The sequence below is a fragment of the Argentina anserina genome, chromosome 6, assembly GCF_933775445.1.
Source record: "Argentina anserina chromosome 6, drPotAnse1.1, whole genome shotgun sequence".
Taxonomy (NCBI): domain Eukaryota; kingdom Viridiplantae; phylum Streptophyta; class Magnoliopsida; order Rosales; family Rosaceae; genus Argentina; species Argentina anserina.
The window spans coordinates 7084680-7096732 of NC_065877.1; the positions used below are offsets into that span (position 1 = coordinate 7084680).

A 12053-nucleotide genomic window follows, 5' to 3' on the forward strand; every position below is an offset into this window, starting at 1 on the left:
CAGCCTTAACAATTAGAAGGAAAAATCTGCACTTATACATTTAAATGTGAAAGACAGAACAGCCTTCCGTTCAAAATTTGTGAAGAAGACTTTGAGACAAGTCAGCCAACTGCCAAGAACTGGAAGTAGCTAGAGCTAGCTAGCAGCAATGTATACATGAGTTAATGAACTTCCATTGTGTAGTTCGTTTCTCTAAACAGGCTATATTATCTTCGTAGTAACGCGCAGTTGGTAAAATCAAGCAACGAGACGAAAGGCGACTTTTTGTTTGTTTAATAAGTTTTTTGTTTGGTGTGATGGACTTGTAATAGTTCTTCCTCTAAAGTCTATTGGTTTACCAAAACAATTATCATAATCTAGAATTTTTTGAGTAATCCTGACTCGTCAATATCATTCATATTTCATAAGTTGACTAATTTGGGTAATTAGTGGCTAAGACCTCACTTCCCAATCAACCAACAGTTCACATATCTAACCAGCAGTGGAACTAGAGAAGACAGATCAAAAACTTAATTTTATATAGAAACAGACAAAATTACAAGGACTTGTTTGCGAACAGTAATTTGTTTTCTTTTGACTGTTTGCACAAACCTTATTCAAAATGTCAAACTATGAACACAGAAGTGAGTATGAGAATATGGTTATAGACTTGGCAACCTATATTTTGGGTATACTAGAAGCCGCTAACTGTAAATCCTCCATCAACACTAACAACTTGTCCAGTGATGTATGAAGCAGCAGGGAGGCAAAGGAAAGTCACCAAGGATGAAATTTCATTGGGATCAGCAACGCGACGGATAGGAGTTCGACCTATTAAGCGTCTAAAGTCAGCAGAATGCTCATCCTGAATGAAATTGGTCATGTAAGATTGCCATCAATCATATTAGTATATACTACAACACACGGTCATTTTTCAAGAAGAAAAATTTGTAGGATTTGGAGGAGATACTCACACTATCAGGTTTAACCCCAGTGTTGACAGCCCACGGTGCCACGGTGTTTACTCGAATGCTGTCCTGTGCCCATTCACATGCCAAACTCTTCGAAATCTGGATGACGGCGCTTTTTGTTGCCGCGTAGGCAGATAGTCTAGGCAGGGCTTTCATCCCAGCGATGGAGGCGATGAATACAATGCTTCCATTGCCTGAGGCCTTCAAGAGAGGATGTGCGAGTTGGCAAAGGTGGTAAGGAGATTCGACATTGGTACTCATCATGCTTGAGAAATCTTCCAAACTATAGTCGATCGTAGTTCTGAGCGTGACTGTTGCTGCATTATTTACCTGCACATAGCCACATAGTAGTGTTATTTAAATTAGTAACCGCTTTTGATCTCAGAAGTTCTAGCAATAAAAACCATAAAATCCATATGAATTGTATGCATGGCCTATGGCTCTGCGTCAGAACAGAGTTTAATTGGTATCATTCATCATTTAGTATTTTACTTCATCTAATCTGCGAATTACTTGCCCTGTACTTGTGGACAAGTTATAACTTTCAGGTGCATGTTATTCCTTTCATCACAAGAAAGCAAGACGAAAATGGAAATAAACTTACCAGAATGTTAAGCTTTCCATCGAAAACAGAGGACACAGTATTGAACAGATCCTCCCTTTGAGATTTAGAGGTCAGGTCACAAACTGAACAACTTACTTTAAATCCCTTAGTCTCCCATTCTTGAATCCTCTCATTAAGCAGTGCTCCATTACGAGCACAGGTATGTACAGTTGCGCCGAGTCCCGCTAGCTCCTCCACAATTGCGTACCTAATGCATAGCCAACAATTACTTAGTTATATATCTCAACTAAAATATGAACTAGGAGATAACAAAAACGGTGTAGTAGGGTCATGTAATTTACCCGATGCCTTTCGTTCCACCAGTGACGAGGGCAGTCTTGCCCTTTAAAGACCATCTTTCACTGTTAAATCCTTTTCCAGCCATGTCTTGCTTACTCTGCAACTTTTGTGGCTTGAAGACTTTAACAGGCAAAGCTGAATGACGGATAAGGGGATTGGATCAATAATAACCTTGATGATTGGATGTCTAGCAAAGCTGTCAATATATATATAGAAAATGTTGGGAGGGATAATGTGACCCCCGTTTTTTTGGGCCGAGTCAAATTATAAATGTTTGCTATTAGTTGGTAGTTGTGAGTGATTGTGACGATCGAAATGTTGAATACATCATTTAACAATAGAAGTTTAAGAAAACACGTATATGCTTGACTTTGATATATTAAATTCCGATCAAATCAGAACTGGGAAATCTCTTACCAGGACATATATTGTAACGTACCTTGATACAAAGGTTGTTATCCGTTAGATATAAAACATGGATCGGGAAATTGAAGTGGGGCTGATTGCGGCTGAACGCAATAAGACGTTCTTGACTTTGTGAAGGTGATCCTAGTGAGAATGTGAAGCTCATATGCACTAAATAAGATACCATTGACTGCGTATTGGTTGGTGCATTTTGACGAACAGTTGTGCAACTTATGGAAACAACCTACAGAGACCGCAGAGAAAGTCTACCACTAGACCTGGTCCGATAAGGACAGGACTTTTCATGAATTCAGCAGCTGCCAAATGTGTATATCGGCGTAGTCGTATGGACATGGAGTCTGCCTGTAAGCCATATAAAGTATGCCCACAATGTTGATATACACTCTGATTTTAGCACAATATCCCTAATATGACCTTGAGGATGGAGCCGAAGCTGCCATCCACACTAGCGAGAAGCTCTATGAGATGGCGTTCGCATTTTTCTCAATTGCAGGTGTCCGCTCCTGATCGTCTCTCGTTGAAGTACTTCTTTCTTATAAAGCACGTATACTAACTTGAGTTAAGGGTACATGTGTTATTTGGGTAAACTAGAATGCATTGATGCAATAAAAAAATAATTAAAAAGCAATGTCAAAACCTATTCTCTTCCAAAGTGGATTTTGACCAATATTTCAAACAGGTCGGCAGCTGCTGGCCGAGAGGGAGGAGTTTTATCCTCCTTTCTTCTCCGGTAGGCATTGAGACGATGGTAGTGGAGCTTCTTTATCACGAGTTTTAAATTTTAGCAATTGTTTTCTCCATCGGATCTTGGATGGAGAAAGAAAATGTGCTTGCTAGTTGTGGGTTGTATGTACAACGAGCTGATGGTGACGTCACATTGGTGTCAAATGGTGGTCGCGATGGAGGAGCAGATTCATCTACGATGACCAAATTCTTGAGAAGGAAGATGTTCGTTGAAAACCGGATGGTGAGGTCGTATCTCGATGTATGGAGGATGGCATTATCTTTTGCTGGAGTATAAAGTGAGAAACAAGGGTGGCAAAACCCCCCTCCAAACTGGCCCAAAACATAGAGCCTAATGCATTTAGCCCAAAACCTCACTCTTTGTCATGTCATCTGGTGGCTTGCTAATCCACCCATTTAGCCCATGCATCAAGCGCTTTCAAAACATCCTACACAGGTCAGCAACCAAGATCACAAGTACCCCCCGGGACGACTGCTAGCTTGCCACCAACTTCAGACAACCAAATGTGTAAAAGATCTAAAACCGACTTCGGAGGGGAACATCACTGCCACACTATGCCCCAGCAATAGAGAGGAGTCACTGCAAGGTCTGATAAAGAGAGCCTCTTGTGTCACCGCACTCGCAATCTCAAACCCGGCTCTTGGTAGAAGCCCTCAGAGAGAGGACAATCTCAAAGGTATACGATGTAAGAATTAACAAATTGTACCAAGTTATTGTTTGACTATTTTATGCATTTTTTATTGAACACAAAAAAATCGTTGGTTAATATATACTCTTAAAACGTCGTAACGGAGATGTCGATTCATTAACCATCATCAAGCAACAATTGATCGGTGATCATCGGCGTGTGGCATGCCATTCAAACAAAGTTGAAAATGAATGATAAGAAGTTGGGCATTAGGAATAGAAAAGCTCAAATTGTGGAGGATAAGGATTCATCGTTGGTGCCTTGGTGGCCCAGGTGGACTTTGAATCTGTTTAGGGCCTGATAGGCTTATATGATTACATGAGTGTGTAATCTCAGTTGAATGCTTTTCTCAAAGTTCCATAGGTTCTGATCATGAATCAAATTACAGTATTACAATTTTTTTTTCTTTATAACAATTCTACCAGGCTAAAGTGTTAAACTTTAAACAAAATTTAGTAAGAGAAGTGTGCAGTCCCCCTTTTCTGGAAAGGGAGAGCAAAATTAAGCTTGTTGATGATTCGAGCCTCGTGAGATGAAAGACGTGATCTCATGTAATTTGTTGAAATCGAAACTTCTTTCTAATTATGATTCAATGCAAACCCTAATGTTTAATCTCCGCATCCGAAACCACATTGTTTTTACGCAAACACACTACACAAGATTAACAACGAAAGCATGATCGGTGCTTTATATCTTTGTTGAAATGATCGATCATCTAGATATCTGCTATCAGAATTTTGCTTGATTAGTGGTGTGCAATACACACATATACTATCGATCACACATTTCTCTTAAAGGCTTTTATCAAGACCCCGAAATTTCAAAAAATAAAAATCTGAATTCGAAGTGATAATAACTTTAAAACAATCTCAAATATAATGAAATCATCTTACATCAACAATGTATCGAAACTAAGTTCACATTACGACTCAGTTGACTTGAATAATACATTACCAGTTTATACACTCAAGTATTAAAACAATTAGAAATGTAATATTCACTCAATCCTCACCATAAACAGAAGAATGAAACTCTCAGTAATCCTCCGAATAAGCTCTCTGAGCCCGCTAATCTCCACCTGCAAGACTACCTCATACACCATCGTATTGGTGCACCGGGATTGTAAACATGTAACGACCCCAAAATTTCGAGCTTAAAAACTCAAAATTCTAAAGTCGTTAAACACAAAATAATCTCAATAAAATCGAAATCATTATAATGTCACAGCGGATCAATTCTGAGTTCTCAATACAACTCAGACAAACCAATTATTACAACCCAAATTTATAATCCATACATAAAATGGAAATGTAATAATCCTCACAAATCACTCACAAATCTCACAAATAAAATCACACCAATTTTCACACACAAATCCACGCTAAAACCTCACCACAAGTAGGATACGAACGACTTCGAGCCTCTGTAGTCGTCGCTCAACCTCCACTAATCAGCACCTGCGGAATTATCCCCTACACCATCGAATTGGTGCACCGGGATTGTAAACACAAACCCGGTAAGCTTATAGCTAGTATGAGTAAAATCAAAATATAATTCGCATATCAAAATATACGAAAAATCACAAATCAACAAATATAAATGCCCTCATGAGTCAATGGACAGCCCATCTGGTTGTCCCAAAGGAATATGAAATGAAACGCTCATGAGAAAATTAAGTAACCCTTCTGGTTACCCAAATGCATTTATAATACGAGTACCAAGAACGCTGGTACACATCTGTTACCCCTCTCGTAATACACCGCCGATATTGGATAGCCACCCGCTACCCAACATCCAAAACAATCTGAGTACCCATGAGCAGATAACCACCCGTTACCTCACATGCAGTACTAAGGCAGACAGACTAGAGCTCTAACTGTATCGTAACTTTCGCCCGGCCAAAGGCTAGGTTCCGACTTGCTAAACACGTACAATAATCTCACATCATATTGTACCAAATCACGTCCGAAGACAAATCAACATTTTAACAATCTCTATGTTAAAATCACGTACAATAATCTCACATCATATTGTACCAAAAATCAAGTCCGAAGACAAATCAACATTTTAACAATCTTCATGTTAAAATCACGTACAATAATCTCACATCATATTGTACAAATCAAAATCACATGAGCGATATATAAATCTCGTCATCAAAATGACATAAAACACGATAAAATCATAACAGTATATTATATAGCAAACTATATATATATGTACATATTTACCATTTATACAATATATATATATAATCCATTATATCATATACATGTCATATTTCATAAACACGTCCGAAGACAAAAACTCGTCCGAAGACAAAACTCGTCCGAAGAAAAAAACATTTTAACAAACTCATGTTAAAACCACGTACGATAATCACACCTTATTGTACAAAAATCAAATCACATGCTCAATATTTAATTCTCGTCATTCGAAATGACCAATTCCAATAAATTCATAACAGTATATAAGATAGCAAACTATATATATATGTACTTATTACCATTTATACGATATATATGTAATCCACTATATTGTATACGTGTCGTAATTCAATATTAAAAACTCTTGCAAAATCTTGAATCACCGCAAGGGTAGATTCGTAAATAAGTGAGATTTTACTCACCTTCTTTCCTGCGTGCAACTTCCACGACCCTGAAAGTAATTTCCACACTCGTTTCGTCTGCCACCTAATAGCACGATAAATGCTTAGAAAATGATACTTAAAATATCAGGTGACGAGTTCAGCACAGCTAAATGTTGTTCATAAAACATTGTTCACGGAACACTGTTCTTGTTTACTAATCATTGTTTTTACTAAACCACTGTTCACAGTTACTGTTTTGCCAAAACACTGTTTACAGTACTGTTTTTACCACGCACTGTTCACATTTACTGTTACAGATCACTATTCACAGTTACTGTTACAGATCACTATTCACAGTTACTGTTACAGATCACTATTCATGTGGAGTTACTATTCACAGTTACTATTCATTCGGTGTTACTGTTCACCGACCGCCACCAATCGTCACCAAATTTCACCACCACAACCTAAACAACATTTCCAACAACTTCCTAGTTGACACAAAGGTCTAAATCCGAGTCTAAACAGTCCAAACAACGAAGAACATAAAATCGGCACTATTCACAAACCCTAGAAATTGAAATTTTGATTCGGGTACTTACACTTCGATTTGGGTCGATTCCTTTTGTGGGAATGTTGCTGGAACTGAGACAAGCAAAACCCCCCAAGAATCTCGAGCCATGGTGGCCGGAGGAGGCGGCGCCGCCACAGCAGTAACTTCCGGCGGTTGCTACACCGTGTGTGGTTGTCGCCGGAGTGCAAGGCGTAGCCCAAAAGATGGAGCTCGTCGAGCCCGTCAGTTTGATAGGTGGCACGACACGAGGCGACGTCGGATGGTGAAGAAATCGGCCGGAGAAGGTTTTTGGGTCGGGTGAACAGTACCCGAGCTGATTTTTGGAAAAAATCTGATTTTCTGATTTTTAATCTCCTCTCCTTCCTTTTATACTATTTCCAAAATCGGAAACAAACTTCCGACGTTAATAACTTTTGCGTCCGACGTCCGATTCGAACGCATGACGTGTCCACGAATTCGTATCGATGAGCTCTACGACCTTCGTGAAGGAAGTTTTCGCCACCGAGTGACGGAATAAAAGTCGATCTATACGTTGCGGTAACGTTACGTTTTCTAATTAAACGATCCGAGAACGTTTCCGTTTTCGTTTCGAAATGTCGCAAACCTCCAATTGTCGTCTTGAATTAATTTCACAAGTTTAACACTTTAAAAATACTCGACATTTAGTTTCTAAAAATTCGGGTTATTACAAAACATAAACCCGATAAGCTTTGCAGCCCGTATGAGTAAACCAACATTGTAACATACATCACATGCAAGAGAAATATAACAGATAACATCTTAAGACATGTGTACTCATGTGACACTGGACAACCCATATATTACCCAATATCATTTAAAAATATGTGTAATCGTGAGATACTAGGCAACTCATCTGTTACTCAAAATCATTTAAAAACATGAGTACTCATGAGACCCAGGTAGGGCTGGACTTTTTGACACCGAAAAAACCGAAACCGGCCATAACCGAACCGCACCGAGACCGAGAAACCGGAACCGAATGGAATCACCGCGTCGGTGTCGGAAACCAAACCGAACCGTGTAATTGGTGCCGGTTATCGGTTTCATGCTTTCAAAAAACTGGTAGAAACCGAACCGAACCGAGAATTGACATTTAAGGTTATAACTTGTATTTGATGAACATATGTAATCGATTGGGTGCTTATGTAAAACATAAATTTGGTAATAAATATATACATGTATAGATATGTGATTTTGTACAAGGTAATATATGATTTTGATTTTTGTATGTGTACAATTATGCATGCAGAGATCTAATGTAATGTTTTTGGGTTTTGTCAACTAGCCCTCATGTTCAGACAAGTCTGAACATCCGGTGATGAAACTCATGGGGTTTAATGTTTATTTTGGTTAACTTGTTGTGTTTTAGCAAAACACTATTTTTGTTTACTTAATATTTGAGTTTTTGATATTTGGTGAATATAACTTAATTAAAGTATTGAACTTGTAGCTTACTCCTTCACTTTTAATCTTTTTATTTTCACTAGTCAAGTATGAAATGTCAATAAGGATATTAGGTTTTATAACCGAAACAAAACCGAAACCGAACCGAATTATAGGTTAACCGAAACCGCGGTTTCTATGTATATTTTTCGGTTTCGGTTTTGGAAAACATGAAACCGAAAATTCGGTGTCGGTTTTCAGTTAGTGCTCATAAACCGAACCGTTGGCACCGAGTCCAGCCCTAGACCCAGGCAACCCATCTGTTTCCCCTCATGTAGTACACCGACAGACACTGGCAACCCATCTGGTTACCCAAAATCATTTAAAACATAGGTACTTGTACCCATCTGTTACCCCTCATGCAGTACACCGACAGATACTGGGCAACCCATCTATTACCTAATATCACTCAAAACATGGGTACTCATGAGACCCAAACAACCCATATATCACCTCTCATGCAGTACACCGGCAGACAGACTAGAACTCTAACTTATCGTAACCGACACCCGGCCAAGGCTTGGTTCCGATTACTGCCAACAACGTCTGAATACCAGAAAACATTTAACAAGACTCAATGTTAAAAAACGTACAATATAACAATTCACACATGTTATTGTACTACAACCAAGCGACTATTGCACAACAATATATATATATATATATATAGTCACTCCAATAATCCATTATACCGAAATATTATACCAGAAGGTACGTTATCTCCCTTCCGGTCCCATCCGCCACAATTAATCAAGAACATTACCATCTCATAATTTAAATAGAAATCGTAACATTATATAATTCATCAACCCAATATGTATCATATTTACCATTTGCGTACACATACATAACCCACTATATTATATAAATGTTACAGTTCACTCTTTTAATAATTCAATCATATAAGTCACCGCCAATGGTAGACTTGTCATAGTGAGATTTACTCACATTCACTATAGTCAATAATCACTAAAACATTTTAAAATCATTTATTAAAATAGTGTTTCACTTACCCATGAACCGTAGATGATGAAGTTCACGTAATTTAAACCAAAACATATTTTTAGAACATTTTTTATTAGCTAGTGATGCAATGACTATGTTAACAACTCAAACTAAATTCAATAATTATAACACTACTTCGATCATGATGATCATTGTGAGGTTTACTCACCTTAGCTCTCACTGCGTCTTCTACTCAAAATAAGAAAGGTACTAGCTACAACAATCACTCCATAACAAGCAACAAGTACCTAATTCATATCAAGATTGTAAGTCATTAAAACTTGAGACACGACAACAACAATTCAACCTAGAATAGCCAAACCTTTAACAACAACTAACTTACTCAATAATTAACCTAACACATGAAAATGACCTATGTAAACGCTCGTATCGACGAGCACATCACCATGGAGTAAACCATTACTCTGATAGATGACCCAACACACCGCCACATCCATCAAACGACTCAAAAAGCCGTCGAAAACAACTCCGGCACGGCCGCCCATTTTTCGACCACCACCAATGACCACCAAAATTCACCACCACAATCTAAATGACATTCCTAACTATTTTCTAGTTCACCACAAAGTCCAAATCCGAGCCTAAACACTTCAATTTAACAAAAACTGAAAAGCCTCAATTTAAACCCTAGGATTTCTTTTCTTCTATTCTCATAGCACAAAACGATTTGGGTTAAATCTTTTAGAGGGTTTGTAGTATGGAATGAGACCTTCAAAATGAGACAAGAATCTCACCTATTGGTGGCCGGAGGATGGAGTTCCGGCGAAGTGAAGTTCGGCGAAACTGTGCATCTTCAGGAGAAGTTCTGGGTTTCACCGCTCTCAAACGGCGGTGAGATGGTGGGTGGTGCTACCACCAATTAACAGGGGACACAATAACTTTTCAAACGGGACCAGTGCGCCGGTCTATGGTGGTCGGACGACGGAGGTCCGGCAGCCCAAAGTCGGCCGCTCGGGAGGAAAAAATCTGGATTTTCGAGTGAACAGTACCCGATCCGAATTTCTAATTTATCTCCCCATTTTTCTTTTTAATTTTCTTATTTATACTATTTTTCAAAAATGTTCAAATACTTTTTGATTCGTAACTTCTTCATACGAACTCTGATTTAGGCGTGCCGCGTGTCCACGAATTTGTATTGACGAACTCTACGACTTTCATGAATGAAGTTTTCTGAGATTCCTAACGGATAAAAAGTCAACTCTTGACCCCTCACGGTAACGTTTCTGAGTATAAATGCTCGAACACTTTCGTTTTCTCCCTCGTACTATATAATCGGATCACCACTAATTTAAATATCTCCGAACAATAATTAAAAAATAATTATAAATTTCTGGGATATTACAGATTTGTAGGTCTAGAGATTAATTCGTGCTAAGACTCTAAGTGTATGTTTGGTTGCTTGGATTAACTAGCACTGCCTTAAATAAGGCTTAAAACGTAGGCAGTCCTATGTTTGATGTCATCAAGTATTAACTTAAATGACATTAGATATTGTCGTGTCTCTCAATTTGCCTCTTTAGATAGTGTTAACTAAGGTACTCATTTTTCTCTCCCTTACATAATGAGTTCTTTAACCTACACAAACTCATTCATTCGTCGTTCCACACCCTTGCAAAGTCGCAGTCAACACTTCACTCAAGCTCCACACCTCGCACAGTCGCAACCAATACTTCACTCAACACAACATCAGGTAAATATATTCTTTCAACGCTCCACATGTCTCTCTTCAGTTCTTGATTCATTATTTATCTTCTATGATAGACTCATAGATGCTTGATCTAGTAGAAGAAGAAAAAAAAACTTTAGATTTGAGGTTAAAGTTTATGAGTTTTCTAAGGACTTCATGTAAAGCATGTCTTAGATACACGGTTGATAATGTTTGGGTTTTCTAAGGACTTCATGAAAGAACACCTAAAATTTGGGATTAGGGATTATGGGTTTGTTTCCTCTATATTTTGGGAGATGGTAATGTTTATAACACACACATTCTTATGGTATATTGGTAAGTTGTGTGTGTATCTCTTCTTGCATGCCTTCAAACCCTTAAAAAAATTATGTTATGGCATGATCATTGTTACATAGGTGGAATTGCAGATGTATGTGTAGTTTCTGTGAGTGGAAAAATGGATAAGTTTTACCAAAAAACAGTAAGGGAATTTAGCAGATGAGTGACATGAGGAAACAGGAAGGGAGTTGAGGAAATAGTCATCGTTCCAACCTGTGGCTTTATTATATTAGATAAGTATAATTACACAACTATGAATGTATCCATGTGTAAATTATGAACTAGATTAAATGATGCATCAAACTGAAGATCATCAGGGACAACATTCATATTGGCTTTAATAATAAATTATTGTAGCAATCTAAAATTTGCAACAGTTACATCTTTAATAGTCTGCATAACTGGGTACTAGTTTGCTTGATAAGTATTTGTTTTCATGTATTCACCATGTCCCCTACTGTACTTATTCTTGTTGCTAGTATTTATGCTTTGATTTAGATTAGGAGGACTCTGAACCAAACAGCTATGATATAGAATATCTTAGGTAATTAGCTTTATGTGTGTATGTGTATGGTGTGTCTATATATGGTGTGTCTATATATGGTGTGTATATATAATTGTAATGCAACTGAAATTTTTATTTTTATTTCCTATATATAAACTCTTTATTCATGTGCATTA

The 12053-nt window shown here is 37.9% G+C and overlaps 1 protein-coding gene across 1 annotated transcript; it reads right to left on the reverse strand.

The window, feature by feature from the left end:
- Positions 1–499: 499 nt before the first annotated feature.
- LOC126798133 (tropinone reductase homolog) lies at positions 500–2024 on the reverse strand. Its single transcript, XM_050524978.1, has 4 exons — positions 1857–2024; positions 1555–1762; positions 954–1280; positions 500–844 (listed from the first exon to the last, which is right to left on the reverse strand). Exons 1-4 carry the CDS (start codon positions 1937–1939, stop codon positions 674–676), a joined length of 789 nt encoding a protein of 262 aa, XP_050380935.1. The 5' UTR covers positions 1940–2024; the 3' UTR covers positions 500–673.
- Between the last annotated feature and the right edge of the window lie 10029 nt (positions 2025–12053).

What these genes read in the sequence shown, in the direction of transcription:
- LOC126798133 (XM_050524978.1), bottom strand. Translation starts at nt 1,939, where the DNA reads ATGGCTGGAAAAGGATTTAACAGTGAAAGATGGTCTTTAAAGGGCAAG. An exon ending in ATGGAAAGCTTAACATTCTG is followed by an intron (nt 1,281 to 1,554) that starts GTAAGTTTATTT and finishes GGCTATGTGCAG; the next exon opens with GTAAATAATGCAGCAACAGT. An exon ending in CTGGGGTTAAACCTGATAGT is followed by an intron (nt 845 to 953) that starts GTGAGTATCTCC and finishes AATTTCATTCAG; the next exon opens with GATGAGCATTCTGCTGACTT.